Source organism: Augochlora pura, chromosome 1, assembly GCF_028453695.1.
Source record: "Augochlora pura isolate Apur16 chromosome 1, APUR_v2.2.1, whole genome shotgun sequence".
In the NCBI taxonomy this organism is placed as follows: Eukaryota; Metazoa; Arthropoda; class Insecta; order Hymenoptera; family Halictidae; genus Augochlora; species Augochlora pura.
The window spans coordinates 17,560,321-17,579,185 of NC_135772.1; the positions used below are offsets into that span (position 1 = coordinate 17,560,321).

General features: G+C 45.3%; 1 protein-coding gene across 4 annotated transcripts in view; it reads right to left on the reverse strand.

The window, feature by feature from the left end:
• Nucleotides 1-5,151: 5,151 nt before the first annotated feature.
• Cut (homeobox protein, cut) overlaps nt 5,152-18,865 on the reverse strand; it is a 157,205-nt gene continuing 143,491 nt past the window's right edge. Inside the window, exons 6-9 of one of the 4 annotated variants that reach the window (XM_078195486.1) lie at nt 13,370-13,712; nt 12,038-12,695; nt 11,364-11,637; nt 5,152-11,042 (exon numbers count right to left, since the gene is read on the reverse strand). In XM_078195486.1, coding sequence (XP_078051612.1) covers nt 9,349-11,042; nt 11,364-11,637; nt 12,038-12,695; nt 13,370-13,712 — 2,969 coding nt within the window. In that variant the 3' untranslated portion in view covers nt 5,152-9,348. Of the gene's footprint in view, nt 11,043-11,363; nt 11,638-12,037; nt 12,696-13,369; nt 13,725-18,865 lie in introns of all 4 variants that reach the window. The other 3 variants (XM_078195571.1, XM_078195528.1, XM_078195435.1) reach the window with 3 other exon arrangements.

Genomic DNA, 18,865 nt, shown 5'->3' on the forward strand with positions numbered 1-18,865 from the left:
TCGTTTTCGTATACCGCAGATCAGCATGTGGCGTATGTCAAAGTAACAATACATTGTATTTATTTTGTTGGTTTAATTTTACTTCTTTGCTTTCACCGCCTTGTCTAGCCCACGCATCCCCGTTCTCGTTCCTTCAATCCCGTTTCTTATCGTTGGCTATTGCTGTCATGATTTAGCCGGGTTTAGATATTTTTTTTATTCGATATTCTTGTTCGCGTCGTCTTTAACCCTTTCGGTGCAAGTGCCGGATATATTCGGCGTCCACGTGATGACCAGTATAATTAATAGAATTTTATACAAGTATCTTTTAATAATAAAACTACAGGCAACAAATTTTGTTAAAAAATATTGTCGTATCAAGCACAGTTTTCATTTAACGCTCAGGAAAATTTTAAGGAGAATGATTGACCATTGCTTTGTATAGCGAAAATATCACGGCGGAGACCGCTCGTACCGAAAGGGTTAAATCCAAAGTCTGAAAATCGACTTTGCAAATATTTGCACACCATCCGCGAGCTTTTCAGCGTTTTTCAACGCGTCCGCGACCTCGAGTAATTGCTTTCACGTTCATTGACAGTTGCGTAATATGCTCCTGATGTGTTTGACAGTCGTACCTCCTCCGTTCTACGAACTATAAATGTGAAGTGTAAGTACTATGCGTAATGAAATATGTCGACAAGTAAATCAGTCAACGACGACGACGACGAGAAGTTGCCGTGCAAGCAGTTCGAACGACAGTCTCTCCTAAACAAGATGTACTTCATCATCGGTTATCGGCCGTCTTTGTTATATCCTCTGGTACTAACAACGTTTTCCGTAACGTTTACGTTCGCGTCCGTCGTCGGAATTCCACGCGGTTGTTCGAACCGCGACAGAGTTTCCCGGCGATACGCCGCGAAGCGCGCGAGTAAGTATCCGCTGAACGAGGCCGCGTTAACCCTTTGCACTCGAGTGTCGTCTCTGAGCCTATGAGAATCGTTCTATCATTTCCAAAATAATTTTCACATTATTATGGACTATTTAAAATAGATTTTCGTATTCATAAATTGTACTAAGTTATGTAAGTGTTATATTAATTATTTTATTAATTATATCGATTATAATATTACAATATTAGTTATAACATTAATTATAATATTACAATATTAGTTATAACATTAATTATAATATTACAATATTAATTATAATATTATAATATTAATTATATTAATTATATAAAATGGAAATGCAATTAAAATAGTTATTTCGGATCTAGGCTTAAAATGGCCTGGAGTGCAAAGGGTTGATCGCCCCTCGTGACACGAATCGTTTCTATACGTAAAATAGATGTGTGTTTGCGTTAAACTTTTGCCAATGTGTAAATACATAGAAAATCATCCGGCGCGCTATATAGAGAGACTAAACTACGGATGAGAAAACGACGAATACGAAAAAGGGGAAGAAATATGCTGGTCTTTTAAAACCACCGGGGGTCTACGATTTTTATATATATTGTGTAGATTTTGTATATAGAGGAGTATCAATCGGACTCTTCGACAAACAAACAAACAAACAAACAAAGAAACAAAGAAAGAAAAAAAAAATAAGAAAAGGAAACTTTGATAAACTATCTCTATGGATGTTGATTGTGTTCGGCCTAATTTGTCCTCTCTCTCTGCTAAACGACACGAGAATATCCGCCCTTTTTTGTGGATGCGCGAGCGTTCGTCGGCCCGAACAATTACAAAAAAAAAAAAAAAAATAGAAAAAAAGAAACGACTACAAAGACTTAGCGAATGTACAAAGAAACGACTAAAAAGAAAAAAAAAGAAGAAGAAGAAGAGACGAACGTGAGACAAAGGTAAATTAAACGGTGAAAGAGATGTAATATTTTCAAAGCGAAAAATATTTGGTAGGGAAAGGCGCGCGCGCGACGGGGCGAAAACTTTCATATCGTTCTCATTAAAAGAAAAAAAAAAAAAGAAAAGATTATTAGGGCTAAAGAAAAACGAGATGACCACAGTTCGTTTGTTGTGAATTTCAGGAAGATTTTGAAACGGTAATGATGGAAAAAGAAAGTGTAATCTATAAAATGAAAAAAAGAAACCTATCGTAAGTTTCTTCGTGCGGCGTCCCGCGAAACGTCGCGAACCGTTTATGGACGAACCTATCATTGTGAATCTCCATCGACGACGGTCCAAAATTATTGTTACTGCCACGACGCGTCGAGACGACACGACGGAGACTTCGACGGCGCGACTCTGCTCCGGTCGACGATCCCGTCGGCCGTTCCATAGGGCGTTCGACCGATTTCGCGGGCACCCGTAAGAGAGCGTGTGTTAAAACTTGTGTACTTGACGAAAGAAAAAGAAAAAAAAACTATGCGCATCGCGTCTCTATAAAATTGTGATCTTTCTCCTTTGGATGTTAGGCATACCCGGTTTGTACAGAAACGCACACGCACTCGCCACAATCAGTCGACGAACACGTAGGTACACGCTGTACATACTATGGAAAACCGTGCGTAATCGATAAGGGATATTTTTTGTACGTAGCTAAATTTCGAAGTAATGGAAACCAAGGGGAAAAATACAGAACAGCTCTGCGTCGCATATACGTACTTCCCCCGCGTGCGAACATGCTAACGCGTGCGGATACGTATATCCGACCAATTCGTTTCGCGACGATCTCCATTGTACCTACGAGAAAAACGATTCACGGTCCGGGAAACAACGGACTCGCCCTTCCAACGCCCCGGCAGAAATCGATCGTGCCCGTGAAACGATACCGCGGGACGAACGGTAAAATTCTTTCACTCCGACGAAAAAAAAAAAAAGAAAAGAAAAAGATTCGAATCCATATCGATTTTGAATGCGTGCAGTGCCGTGAATAATCGATGTATCATTTACGTGTCCCAGGTGGCATTGAATACAATATCACGCTCTCTCTCGCTCTCTTTCTCTCGCCTCCCCGTAGCCTGCTCTTTTCCTCTCTCGCTCTCCTGTAATTGAAAAATATATACATATATAGATTGATTGATCGCTATCAAAATTGACGAATGATAGAGAATTTAGCGAAAATTGGTGTGCGTTCGTTAATTGTTTGTAATGGCAAGCGATCGAAGACGTCTAATGATGTTTTTTTGATAAAGACGAAGGAATATTTTATTGACGAATCGATAGATTAATAGCGAGCTTGCAGAGTCGGCGATCGATCGGGGATTTAGAGATCGAGGGTGAGGGAGATAACTTCAATGTACCTAATCATGTGTCCCTCGAGACTTGTGTATAACGACGACGTTAGCAGGTACTGTGGTTCTTGGAGGATCCGAGATTAACGGATTAACTGGAATCAACATAGTCATTAAACACGATCACTAGGATAGTGTACGTTTATCGGCTAAGCTACGCGTCACGATGTTTAAGTATAGTAACGATATAGATTTTGTATACCGCGTGCGCGTGGAAGATTGCGTAGGGACGAGCATGACGAAAGCATGACGGAGGACAGTGCGTGCGAGCACGCGTTACCAGAATTTACGTTCGACAGGTTAATAAATCGTATTTTCGAAATAACATTGTTGTCTCATTGTCCTTTTACTCCATTTTAGGAAGTGCCATAATTCTAATTATTCTTGTAATTATATTTTTGTTAGTATTATATTGTACAAGTTTTCGACTCTAAACCAAAGGGATGCTTACTGTAATTTTTAATTCCAACTATTAAATATATTAAAAGTTATTTATTTAAGGGGATTAGTAATTTTTTTGATTTTTCTCGTAGGAGCCAGTTTAAATTTTACCACGTAATCTCTAAATAGCGCCAATTGACATGGCGGCAAAACGTTCAAACTGGTAGATAAACCATATTACAATATTGATAGTAACTAGAGAACTTCTATAACAGATATAGATAATATAAATTGCTACGTCATCAACGCTGGCAGTTTTCTATTTTACCGACAGATTAATATAATATAGTATAGGTCCATAATATAGTATGGATACCATGTGGGATTTCGAGTCACACATTCAATCTTATGGGCTGTTCTGTTTCATCTGGTTAGAGTTCTAGAGCTCTCCTACTATTTCATAAAAGTTCATAAAAATTGGGAATGTTAGCGAGCATTGAGACATTAAAAATTTACATTAAAAATTTATTAATGAAACTCGCCTGCTCTAATTATTTCTCAAAACTCTCATGCCTGAAAAATGACTCTATACCTCTAACTCTACCATTTATTTTTATTAATAAATTATATAGTATATAGTATCATATATAGTATAATAATGTTCAGTACTCGTAGTAGAAATGAGATATACAGGATATCCGCTTCTTACTATAGATAATGTTAAGCACAATAGGACTCTAAAACCCTAAAAGGTAAAATACTATAGCTCCAAAGTCTGTTCTTACTAACGCTCTACATTCAGAATCAGGTATATACCTATACTATGTCTACGCTAATAATTTGTGTCCCCGCTCCTCCGTGGTTATTAATTACTAGCTTCATCATTATCTCACAGATGCCACATTTTCATCCAGACTTTAACCATCTGTTGGTACATTCGTTTTCCAGTTTCAGCGTTTTGCTACTATTCCAAATAGCATTGCTATTATATTCTATAGTAAAACTGACTCTTGTCACAATTCATATAGAGTACATTCTACACAGTACTTCATAGCTATCACGATAAATATTAATCTTCATTTTCTACCAGTTTAAATTTAAATAATAATTTTGTCCAAATTTAAAAATTTATATTTCGGTGCTTTGCCCTATCTTCAATATAAAATATATATGTAATAAATTATAAGCATTTTGCTACATGTATATAGCCGACGATAATCTTTGAAATCAGACGAATTTGTTTTTTAATATCATGCTAATAAAAAAAATCATTTTATCTTATACAACAGTATAATTTATGTAATAACATATCCATATATTATAACTGGTTCTTGATTTTCTTTTATTAAAATATAATTTCATTTTACTCGTTCCGCTTTATCAAATAAAATCAGTGAAAAATAAAATCATAATTTTAAAGATTCGTAGTTTATTAAAAAAATATATTATAATAATCTGCGACGTCTTGGATGGATGGAGTTACAAAAGGAATACGCCAGACTCGTTCTGAGTCCGGAATAAACTCTCCCATGTGTCTTCAATACTTTGTATACCTTATTTATTTTTCTTTTTCATCTTCGTATAATAATCATAAACGTACAATTTAAAACAATAGTGCTCGTGTGTGAGTGTGTATGTTGTGTACGTGTATGCAATGTACAGGATAATCTTTAAGCTATAATACAGTTCGAAATGAAATACAAATCAATAAACTATTACGTTAGGTAAACCTTTCTCGATCTTTTTTTGTTTTGATACAATTATTTTCACTACTGAATGACAATGCTCGTTCTCATCCCGTCCATTCACGCAGGTGTATAATACCTTCATTTTTCTTTTTTATTAATCCGCGTGTATCCCCCACTAAAAATTTTTTTGATCATTTGACGCGAGTTTCGCCGCGAGTGTGTTTTCACGCAAAGAGCCTCGACTTTTGTGTGCAATCGTTCCCGTTCGTTCGAACGTCGTCTATCTACAGTTACCATTTTTTTTTCACCGCCCCGTTCCGTGCTTATTTTTTTGTTTTTGTTCTCTCGTTTAAATCTCTCTCTCTCTCTCTTTCTCTCTCTCTCTCTCTCACACACACACACACGCCTCGTAAGCGGCGCGCCGCCCGCTCCCGAACGCGCGCGCGCGCGTCCACCACGTTTTATTCGACCCGGTTAATTTTTTTCTCTCTCGTAAGTCGCTTCTGTAAAATATTCATTATTATGTTTACGATATGATTTTTCCTTCGATTCGCCGGATGGTCCTGCGCGTGGAACCACTCCGCCCCGCAATTAGCGTCGTCCACCACGAACCCTATATTACAAATCCTCCGTGTCCCCCCGAGACTGGGTCCTCGCCTAGAAAGCCGTTTCCGCTTAAATAATTAAAGCTATCTGCTATCTAGTGTCTATTCGGTATCTACAGAAGAACCTATTTGCGTTTCTCGCGCGAGAAACAAAAAAGTAGGAGAAAAACCGTGGAAAAAGTGTGATATCGTCGATGGTGGGCTGGGCAGGGACGCGAGGGGAATGATGACGGTGGAGAAGAAGGGGACGATGGGGTAGGAAGAGATGAATGCGCGGAGGGGGTGCTGGCGTACAAAAGAAGAAAAAAAACGATGAAGAGAGAAGAGTAAAAGAGGTGGAAGAGGAAACGAAAGAAATCCGTCGATCGTCCCCGAGGGTGTCGAGTTTCATATACGATTTGCTCAGCTGCGCGATCGGCGACGATCGTGCCTCCTCGATCCCTCGCGCGTCGCGGGCCCGACGCGTCGATTCGACGAGATCGCGCGTCGACGGCGTTCGCTCTCGCGCTTCGTTGAGATCCCGTTTCTGAACTTCCGTTTGAACATCGATCGTGCGTTTCGTTGGTCGATCCGCGCGCGTCTCGCCGATGCGCGCTCGGCCGCGACGCGGCAACTAATACAATAAAGGATATTTAGAATAATAATAATAGTTAGAACAATAACCGTACGAATAATAATAACGTTACGAATAATGGTGTGTGTGGGTCGGGGATGATAAATAGACTGTGGTGTGCCGATGACGATGCCGGTTCCCCCGGGTAAAGTAGATTCGAAAGAAAGAAACAGACGGTCGGATCACTGGTCTCTCAATTAGCAATGCCCTTTTTTGTTAAGTGTTCTTCTCACTGGTTGGCTGTCTCGCTCGTTATCACGCGTTCGCTCGGTCTCGCTGTCTCTCTGTCTCTCTCTCTCTCTCACACGCACGCGCACACAACATTTCGTTCACTCCTTTATTCGTTCTCTCGCTCTCGTACCGTTCACTTTCTCTCTGTAGCCATTGTTCGTTTTAACTGCCGACTAGAATTTAATCGAAGATTAAAATTTAATCTGGTAAATACAAGTTTGATTCGTAATATCGAGGATAATTCTTTTGCCCCTTTCACGCTCGTACACGCAAGAGAAAAAAAATATTGGAACGCACGCATACACTGGTCACACACGCGCTCTCGTATTCTATCGCTTTCTTTCTCTCTCTTTTTCTCTAGCTTTCTCTCGCGTTCTCTCTCTCGCACTCTTTCTCGCTCTCTCTCTCGCATGCTCGCTCTTTCGCTCTCAGACTTCGATAGTGTACGGTAATTTTTTTTATCCATAATTATATGTTCTTCTGCCGCGGCCGCATGATTATCAGCCTTAACGGTGCGTTTCCAAAAACTTCTCGCGCGCCTCTCTCCGCCACGTGGTTCCCTCGTCCCCCGTCCTCGCTCCCCGTTCTCCTCCTCCCGGGCTCGGTTCTCTTTTTTTTTTCTTTTTGCGTACATAGTCGTCCGAAAAGCATGTTGGGCGTCCGTCCCCCATCTTTGATCCGACGATTGGAAGCTCAGCGTTAAGTCTTTTGCTCATCGATCGCGTTCAGTTCCGCGTGGATAATATCGCTAGTTAGAGAGTTAAGTGTGGTAATTAAGTATAATATACAAGATTCGTGTACGTGTAATGTTCTCGTAATGCTTCCGAGTTCTCTTCTCTTTGTACAAGTTATTTACATGGTTTTGGATGCGAGCTGACACGGTGGCACGCTTTTAACACCCGGTTTAAAGATGCCGGCGCATCTTCGCAGCGCGGGGAGAATTTACTTATACTTCTTCCTCTTTCTCTCATCCTCTCCCTCACTCTCTCTCACTCGCTCTCTCTCTCTCTCTCTCTCTCGCTCTATCTCTCGCTCTCTCGCTCTCGTCTCCCCAGGCGCGATCGTTTTTTCCATTTCTTTTAAATTTTATCATCGCATATAAGCTCTATCACATTGGCTTCAAAAGCCGTATATCGTAATCGCGATAAGAATTCGAATGGTAATAAAATAATACAATGTAACCAATAATAATAATATTAATAATAATAATAATAATAATAATTGTATAATAATAATAGTAATAATAAAATAGCAATGATAACGTAAGCCTAGTAATACGTTAATATTGGTAGTAACTGATTACCTCGATCACCGATCGCCTCGTATAATTAGCTCTCCCCCTTTCTATTTTCGGTTTCACTTGTAAATGAAAAAAAAAAGAAAAAACGTCGAAACAAAGAATTTCAGTTGTGGACAGATCATGGTTCCGCTGGTTCCGTTCTGTTCGCCGGTGAACGATGGATATATCATCTTAACGAGAGGTGAAAATTGGATAACAGTTAGCCGGTTGGTTCGTTTCTGGCGTTTCTATTTTTCTCTCTTTTTTGTTTCCGAAAACGAAGCGGCACGCCCCCGAACCGAAACAGACGAAAAAAGAAGGTACACGTAATCGGAGAGCGGAGTGTAGTTAACATTAACAGCTTAACGACTATGGGACAGGAGAAGTGTATAAACAATATAACATGAATCACAATTATGCAATAATCGCTCATCCCGACGCGTAATTAGATAAAATTAATAATAATTTGATCTAACAACTGGTTTTACTCGTAGATTGCACTCTGACGAACCCGCCGTCCGCGTTCCGTTCTCCGACCGATCCGGCCGATCCTCTCTCTCTCCCTCTCTCTCTCTCTCTCTCTCTCACCTTCTTGGTCTCGGTAGCAAAACGGAAGTTGTCCGGGTTCCTTCTGGTTCCGAGCGAATTTCGCGACGATCCTCGCTCCCGTCTCTCTCTCTCTCTCTCTCTCTATCTCGCGCTCGTACTCTCGCCGTCACTCTCCCCCTCATTCTCGCTCTCTCGCATTTTCTCTCGCCAAACCGCATCGTCGTACAGTCTTTCTTAACAAATACAAATCCGCCGAGCTGTGCACCGCGCACTACCGTCGTTACAGCACAGCAAGCAAACGTACCTTCATTTTTCTCTCATTTTCCTTTTTACGAAAAAACAGTTCGCTTCGTTTTTTTGCTTTTGATTGAGCTCCGTTTCATCCTCGATAGCAGCCTCCTAGCCGGTAGCCCCCGCACTGGCGTTCCGCACGCGCACATCGTCCGTGTGAGTCTGTGTCTTTTGTGTTTCGTTTTATTTTTTTTTTTTCACATATCCTACTTATATTTGCCTCCCTATGATAATGCCCTCGTGGTAGGCAGGACTCGGCCGGAGTCGAGGCCCGGTCGAATCCTATGACTGGTTTATCCTCGTTTTTTTTTTTTTTTAAGAACTTAACTAGGCCGCGTGGTGGTCGCCCGGCGGACCCCCCTCTCTCGGCCGTAACGCAGTTTTGGCATGTTTCAAACGTCGCGCCCCCCCCCCCCCCCCCCCCTCCCGTTCACCCTCCGCACGAGCCGCGTCGAACTCGTTCCGCACTCTTAATTATAGTCTCAATAGTCCCACGTCTCCTCGGGCTCGTGTTTCACCACGTTGTCCTTCGGACTCTCCTCGGTGGACTGTTGCGTCTGCTGCGTGGAGGGCGGTCTCGGCGACGTCGCCGGACTGTGCTGTCCGGACTTCGGGCTCGGCAGCGGACTGTCCCGGTCCGGGCCGTTGTTCCCGGAGACGGAGGAGACGTCGCTCTGCGCGTCCTCCTCGTATCGGTCCTGGACAGGCGTCGGCTCGACCCTGATCGTCTCCTCCGCCTCCCTCTTCACGCCGTAGTCGTCCGTCTGCATCACGCACACGCCGTTGATGATCACCTCGTCCCCCGTTCTGGCCGGCTCCTGCCACTCCGGGTTCACCCACTGCGGCGCCGCCGGTTTTCTCCTGTTCGATCTGGCGGTGGTGGGCGCGGACGACGGCGTCTCCGTCGGCTCCCTCTTTATGCTGCCCGCCGAGCCCTCGGAGTCCTCGCTGCCGAGGTTGCTCATGGCGTCCTCGACGTCCTCGTCCTCGAACTCCTGGTTCGGCTCCCGCTTGAGCGCGTTCATCGACAGGTCCAGGCCGGAGCACTGTTCCTTGAGCGCGTTGCCGACGAGGGCGGCCAGGTTCGGGTTGAAGTACGGCGAGTAAGGGAGTGGCACATTGCCCAGGCCCAGTCGCTCCTTCTGGATCTCCAGTAGTCTTTGGTTCAACAGCAGCCGGAACTGAACGGGGTCGAACGGCTGGCCGGGCTCCCTGGGGGACTGCGGCTCCGGCTGGCCGTGGGGCGTCTGCTGTTTCAGTCTCATCCGGTGATTGTGAAACCAGTTGGTTATCGTTCTCGAGGACAGCGCCAGCTCGCTGGCAAGAAACTCGATGGTGGCCACGTTCGGGTACGGGTCCAGGGCGAACGCGAGCCTCAGGGCCTCCTTCTGCTCCTCCGAGAACAGGACCCGCTGCTTCTTGGCCGAGGCCGGACCAGGGCCGGGCGAGGCCGCGTGGTAGAACTCGGCGGTGTCGTTGCTCGACGTGTCCGAGCTGTTGTCGTGGCCCGGCCCGCTGCTTCGCCGTCTCTTGTTCGCCTCCCGTCGCTCGTTCTTCAACGCCTGCAGCCGGTCGACGTTGTGCGCGTCCGACAGCCACAGCTGCATCCTGATGAACGGCTCCCGGCCTTTTATGCTCAGCATGTGCCACGGCTTCGGTTTGCTCAACAGTTCGCTGACCGAGCCCTGCGAGAGACCCAGCACAGCCTCGCCGAAGATCTTCTGGCCGATGTTGTTCGCCAACAGCGCCTCCTTGATCTTCGTCGTGATCGTCTGCGTGTCCAGGTCCTGGGTCAGCGCCGCCATCTCGTATACGCTCGGCGAGATGTGCGGGTGGAGGCTTCGGAGCGGCGACGGGGTCATCTGATGGTGCGGCGAGTGGAGGTTCAACTGCTGTTGCTGCTGCTGTTGCTGCTTCTTCTGCAGCTCCTGCATGCTCAGCTGCGTGTGCGGATGATGGGGTCCCGGCGGAGTCAGCATCATCGGCGGCGGCGGCTGCGGATGCGGGGGAAGCTGAGGACTCTGCTGCGGCGGTCCCAACTGCATCTGGCTCTCCTGCTGGTGCTGGGCCGCCGCCTGGGCCGCCGCCTGAGCCGCCGCCTGCGCCTTCGCGGCGTTCTGGAGCTGCTCCTGGACCAGCTTCGTGGGCGGCATAGGCTTCATCGGGGTCCCGCAAGCTGTGGGCCAAGGAGATATCGCGTTTAAGCAAAGTCGCACGGCGGTACTTGCGCATTATAGTCCGAAAGCTCGGCTGGACCTCGGAATGTTGCTTCCAACAAACGATCCTTTGCTCTTACGCGACATCCGTGGATCGAGCAACGTTTCTTTCGACCGCGACACCGCGACTGACCGATATCGGCAGCCGTCGCGGCACAAAGAGTTCAGGACACGCGAGAGAACGACCGAGACATTTTAGTCGGTGCATCAGCATCATTCGACGCACGGTATCGAGCTCCCAAACTATGCGTTTAGTAAAAGAACAAAACATCTATATTGACCTGAGTTAAACTTACGAGGCAGGCCACCGTAGCCGCCGGTCCTCATCAGTTTCTCCGGGGCGATCTTGTACTGGCTGGCCACCAGCTTGTGCACGGCGTTGTCGTCCTCGAGGAACATCTTCATCCTGATGAACGGCTCGCGGCCCTTCTGCGTCAGCATGTGCCAGGGCTTCGGCCGTGCTAACAGATCGGAGACGGATCCCTGGGACAGGCCCAGCACGGACTCGCCGAACAGGCGCTGGGAAATCGAGTATTGGGACAGTTGTTCCTTGACCTGCGATCATTCGTTAGTCACGTTAATCACGTTGTTCCTTTCTATCTTTCGCAGCTTGCATTCGAAGTGGAACTCGTCAAAGTGCGTTAAGGGGTTAACGATGGTACCCAAAATTCTCGAGGCTGTCGTTGATTTAACAGTATCATATACAAATCTCATCGTTCATCGTCATTTTAATAGAAACGCGTTCACCTGACATCAAAGCGTTTCATCTTTGTTCAGCAATGCGAGAACACGTCGACATTTGTCAGACGCACACCTGGCATTGCGCTGTCAAATAAACGACGCCGCTTCGAAGAGTCTAGGGGTGCAAAAGGTTGCCGCGGACATTAAAGTCACCGTTCGAATGCAAGGCGCCGAAGAAGAGGACAAGGGACAAGGTTGAAGAATCTGAGCTTACTCTCTTGACGATGTCCTCGGTGTTCAAGTTATTGTACATGTCGAACTGTTGCTGGGTGATTGGTGGCAGTACGGCTTTCAGCGGCCTCTGGTTGGCCGAGTGATGGGTAGGCGTGGACGGTTGACTGATCAGACTATTCGTGATGGACGCCATCCTTTGCAGAGGACTGGCGGCCGCCGCCCCAGAGAATTCCTCGCTGGGAGTCATCGCCGGTGGAAGAATGGAATTGCCGAGCGGGGAGCTCGCGCTTGATCCGCTCGGGGTCGATTGCGGCGCGGTGGTCTCCTGTTTGGGCCTGACCAACGAGAACGCGCTGCCCGCGTGTCTTATAGCCTCCTCCATCTTCTCCTTCTCCTCCTCGGAGACGCCGTTGATCATCTTATTCCTAGGGTCGATCTTGCCGAGGCTCAGATCCTGGACACCGCCGCCGTTCGTCGCGAGGTGGTGTTGCTGAAGAGCCTGTTGCTGGAGCGCCAGGAGTCCGGGTAGCCCCGGCAGTCCCGGCAGCCCGGTCAGCGACGGGTTCTGACCCGGCGTCGGGTTCAGCTTCTGCAGCTCGCGATGGTACGCGTCCAACGCCATTCGGATGTCGTCCTGCGTGCGCTCCATGCCTTGGAGACCGCCTTGCGCGCCGCTGAAAAAGTGCGGAAACATCGCGCTGCGATCAGTCGAGTTCTCGTGCTGTCCTCAATAATGATCAATAGGCAGGGGCACGGTGGGATCGTGTGGCGCGGGGCTCGGTCCGCGTTATACGCGGTGGCATCTGACATTCGGGTGTTAAGTAATGAAACAGATATAGTGGCTCGATAATTTTAGACGTGCACGTCAGACCGTCAGAAGTGTTTAACGTGGCCACGATACCCTACTGACTCACGAGATCTACGAGACGCCGGTGTTTAGGCACGACGATTGATAGAGACTCTTAAACCCTCGCGCGCCGCTCGCGCGAAAATTTACACGGATTGTCTTACGGTCCGATGCGCGAAACACCGGTCTAATATGGACCATCATCGGCGTCTCGGTGGTGGGAACTATTCAGAGTTAGTGCCAGTGCTAGTCGACTGCGGATCGTGAATTAACTGACGCGGACGCTGGCCGATGTGTAGCATCTTCTTAGAATGTGTCATTGGAAATGAAACACAATCGACGTAAATAGATTTCGAAACGATCGAAACAACTTCTCGGCGTATTTTGTAGCTATTTCCGAGGATCCTACGAGAGAGAGAGAGAGAGAGAGAGTGTTGGAGCTTTTGCAACTTCAACGGTATCCGAGCAATTACTCTAGCAGATTGAACCGGTCGCTAAGGATAGACGCGTTGGCACTAGGATTACCTGGACGAGAACTCTCGCGGCCCACGGAGATCCTCCACCCTTCTGCCCATCAGCTTGGCCAGCTCCTCCTGGTAGATCCTGACTACCTTCTCCTGCGGAATGTCATCGTTCTCGTATTTCTTCAGTCTCCTGTTCTGGCTGTCGAGCCTGTCTTTGTTGAACGGGCTCGGGCAGCCGATCCGGCTCGGGCTCTTGCTGTCGGCGTCGTTCGACACCTCGTGCTCGCCCCTCATCTGCAGGTGGCCGGACTCCGATAGGATATGCGCCAACCTTTCGTCGCTCATTTCCGGCGGGCCACCTTCCTGTGGACCGCGCGCGAACGCTGGCATTCCCTGCTCCTTGCCTGAAACATACTCTACGGGTGAGGCACAACTTGTGGTGCGTTCTTACTCGGTTCGGTCTTAAAGGTAAGCGTAGGAGAAAAGAAAGTCAATTAGAGACAAGGGCTCGGATCGAATCACTCTTTCATCGCCGCCATCAATTTACCGAGACTTTCGCTACATTTCAGCGCCGCCTTTTGCAATTAAACTACACGAATGTTTCATTCAAAGCTGGTCCATTCGCGAGCATTTGCCAATCGCCACAGTTTCTTAGAACCCTCTTTCAAAGACCGTAAATGTGTCAAGGGGAAACGTCATCGAGGAATCATTAAGAATTTATCACGAACCTAAAACGATACTCTTGTCGAGACTGTTAAAGTTTCCGGCGATCGCGGCGGCGGCATTTGTCAAACGGCGAGGTGCTGTGCAGGCTGCGGAAGACCCTCAAATTTCGCGGCGATCAATGCCGCGCAATTTCACGAGGTCGCAGGACGATGCTCGATAAGGAAGAAGCAGCCCCACGTGTCTAATCAAGTCCGGGAGTTGATTTCCATGTCCGATCGAACGCGGCAGCAATTAATGCAACGCAAAATCAATAGCGCCGGCTCGAAAGCCGAACGCGGGCCACGCTTTCCCACGACGATAATTAAAATATCCTTTTCTCGGTTAGGCGAACCCTCTCGCGCGACCGCTCGAGAGCGTGGCCGCCCTTCTACGTGTTTCCCGTTTAATTGACCAATCAGCGGTAAGATTCAGACGACCGAAGCGTCGAAGACGCGTGAGATCTTTCAAAAGTGTTTATATAATAGAATTAATATAGTATTTTAAATATCTTTTAAATTCTCGTTTCCGTGGGATAATGTAGTTTTGAGGGATCGTTTTCCAGGGCTTCGAATTGAACGCGGTGCTCGGGTCAAGGGGACCCAGACAAAGGTTTAACCGATGCTAAAACCGAGACCGGCCGAAGCGCGGACAAGATATTATTGCATCGCGCAAAGTGTCCAAAATGCTGGGCCGAGTCCGGTCGCCGCCGCTGCCACGAAATTGGACACATCTGCTTCCTATTTTGAAAAACGGCGAAGCCCGAAGTTTCGTGCGCGCGCGAGCGTGGTAGCACGTCAATCTTCGGCGAACCAGCCGCGCGGCGACGTGGTTCAGCGACCGTTGTATTTCGAACGGTCTATTTCCTCTCCTAATCTCTCGTTGATCGGCTAGAATTGGAATTCGTCTCATTAAGGCTCGAATTCCACGCGAGATAAAACGAGCGGAGGAGCGGTTTCCCGCGAGTCGGCCCGATGATCGAGGCCGCGACTCGTCACCGATCGGCGACGCCGCCGCGTTCGTTTTTTTTTATATTCCTGCCGTGGACCGAACCGTTCGACAAGCGCGAAGCACGAAACGAGAGAAAAGATTAATTGGTCATTAAGATCGGAATGTGAACGACGATCCAAGAAACTGATGTCGCGCGCGCGCAGCCCCGCGCGGTTCGCCGCGAGAGAGAGAGAATATTGGTGTGGCCGAGAAATGTTTCAAGAAATCGACAACGCGGTGGGTGGAAACGGGACGTTACGAGGACAATGACGACAGTCGAGGCTCGTTTCGACGGTGTGTACGTGGACGGCAGGACGTGTACGTACGGCGGACGGTTCCCGTGTGTCCGCGGTGACGCTTGAATTTCTGCCAGCAGACATCGACTTATGCCAACCTCCGCTTCTCGCTGTCTATATGCGGCGCTCCGCGGTGCTGCGACCACCTTTTAACTCAACCATTCGAATAAAAATAATTTCACGTCGTTTCGATTTACTTCTAAATACGCCCAGGGCTTGTGACGGAACGATACCGATTGGCTGAACTGGCGATTTTGCGGTCTATGTTCACTGCGCGGTGATTCGTGGCGGCTCGCCATCCTTTGCAACGATGCGAACCGAGTGCATTTAAATTGATCCATCTGTGGATTTTTGTTTAAAGTGTGTTAACTTTTGTATATTGTTCTTAACGCGGTGAATTTAGAATTAATACTCTAGATATTATATATACATTAAACAAACGATACACGATAAACTTTATTATAAAATTAAGCATTGTTATATATAACTTTCAACATTGTTAAATATAATATTAAACCTTATTATTATGGAATATTAAATTGATCTTGAAATAAAAAGAATCTGCAGGTTTAGAAACTTTTTAGCCGGAAGTCATGACAGAAAAATTTAAGATAATTGTTATGTAAGTATTTGAGTGGATCTAACTATGATTGGCACAATTTTTAGTGCTTTAATTTTTCGGTCCTCTAAATGTATTGCGACGAAAATTCATTTTCAAGTCAAAGCACGGATATTAAAATAGCACTAGTCAACTTTTTGACATTATATATATCATAATTATCTTCCGCTTACTCAGATTTATCCAGTGCAATTTAAAACAATGCGGAAGTTTCAAATCAACAAACTAGGTAACAAAGTAAATCATTCTCTTACAATCCGTTTTAAATTTCTTCAATTATATCTCTTCCATAAACAGTCTGATAGTTGACATTTTAATTCTATATAAAAGCAGTATTGTTATAACAGTCTAACCTATTTAACTGATAATTTAACAAATATCAAAAATGTCAAAAATTGTATCATAAATACTATATTTTAACAAAATATAAATATTGTATCATAGAAACTATATTTTAACAAAATATAAATATTGTATCATAAAAACTATATTTTAACAAAATATAAATACTGTATCATTGAAACTATATTTCAACAAAATATAAATATTGTCGTCTTGGATGAAGATTGAAGTCGCTGCGCGCTGCGACGAAGACGTAGAACGGGTTAACGCGGGCCCCCGAAACCGAGATAAAAAGAATGAGATCATTGTTAGGCGATTCCCACTTTCCTGCGGGGCCGCGGTTTTTCGCGGTTACGCTGATGAAATTGACATTATCGTTATCGAACGGAATAGAGATTAACGCGCCGCGGTAAGAACCGGACGATATCCTGCGACGCGTTACGTGTAAAGATTTATCGGGTCCAATTACCGCCGAGTTCCTGCATTAATATCGCTACTCTTTTTCCCTTACGTCACATCTATATTCATAATATCCGCGGACCCTGAAAATATTATATCACTGCGCAGCGAAAAAGCGTTTCCTTGTTCCACCCCGGGGCCCTGGAACAATCGTGTTCTATTGTCCGATTTTTATGCTTTCACTGCTCGCAGTTTCCTTATGGTCGAATTATATAAATTATTTCAATAAAAAATGCATAAAGATGCTTCCCTGTTGAACAGTGTTTTGAATGTTAACCATCTGTGGTTGGATTTTTATTGCAATTGTAGTCACGTGTCTCGAGTGGTGTAACACGCGCCGAAATATTTCATTTAAAATATAATTCTATATTTTATTGCACAAATATAATAATCACTGATTTAGATAAGCTGAATTTTGTTTTCCTTATTATGTGGTGTGTGCATTCACTATGTGTGAAACAAAGTATACAAAATGAATATTTTATACGTATATGCCAATGCATTCATATATCCACTTTTCTTTATAGCATAAAAATTAAAAATAATAAAATACCTATTCTATTGCTGTCATTATATATAGTAGAGTACAGTAGAATTAAATTTCAGACATATACCGATCCCCTAAATTCACTAAAATCGAAACAGCAGCGTAACAAATGGTTCCCCCCGCGTCAATATAAAAGATAATCGTCGCTAACGAGCTTCGAGCGTCGAACAGACGCGAATCGTATAACGAAAGAATATTCAAAGAGAGGTGTTTATCTTGAGGGAAGCAGATTATTCATTTACAGTAGGGTATCCTGCAATTTCCAAGGCATCGGACGATGCGTTAAGGGGGCGCCCGAGCGGAGCAAAATCGGTGGATGGAAGGATAGAAGAGAACCGGCACAGCAAAATCTGATAAAATCGGTATATGAACCGGAGTGGCCCCGCTAATGAACGTAACACTTTCGCGTGGCGCGTCGTGTGCGTGTGTGGCTCTTTCTCCACCACACGCCCGCGAAGACGTGCGTGGCCTCTCTATCTCTGCCGTACAGCTTGCTTAATTGACGGTGAGATACACACGCGGACGCTGTCTGCGCAGTCGGGGGTTCCTTCTTTGAATTAGTCCCCGGGAACACCTAATTAACGACGAAATTCGGTGCGCTCTACGGATGCTGATTTTTCCGGAAAATAGTACCGCGAACGCGTTAAACATGTCGGACGGTGTGAAATGAAAATTTCATGGCGAGCCCATTAGACCTCGATCAATTCGGCACGAAAGTCGACGCTATTTGTGTTTAAATTAAAAATCGTAGGGAGCTATTTTTATGGCCGATTTTTTCCGAATTATGGCAGGAATTATTGCCATTACTATTACTATTATTATTACTATTATATTACTGTTATACTATTACTATTATTATTGCTATTATACTATTACTATTACTGTTGCCATTATATTATTACTATTATATTATTATTATTGCTATTACGTCATTATACTATTCATAGTGTAAAAATTAATGAGTTGACAACAAATTACTGACATTTTCATTAAAATTAACATATTTAAAGGTTCGCGTTTAAAAGAAAAATATAAAAATATAAGTATAAATACCAACGCGTCACATTGCTTAAATATATCTACAAACCCAAATTTGCAATGTATATTAAAATAATAATAAATATTCACCGAACGACATAAGCGTAACAACATCGACCAATAGAAAGTGGACCTTGGTCACTTTCAAAATAAACGTCTCAAATATCCAAAGTGAACATTTATCCTAAAAACAAAGAAACTTCAAAGAGCTGTCCCGATATTTCCACACGGTGACTCGTAGCCACGAGAAGATTTCTCGTCGGCTGATCAGAAGCGATCGCGGGCAATTAAACAATCGAACGGGCATGGAATGATAAAACCAGAAACGATCGCGTCCGATCGGACTCGAAGCCGGTCTTATCAAGGTGGTACACGATCGTCGATACCGATTCGACGGGAACGATGCGTGGAAGCCGGTTCATTGACGAATCCTCGAGCCGCGACGAGTCCCCTCCGCGCTCTTTCATCGGCGCCGTTTGCTGGATTTCGAAATCATAATCGCCCGCCTGATAACGCTATCTCTCCGCGGATTGGGTCAATGAACGGTTACGATCAAGCGTTAAT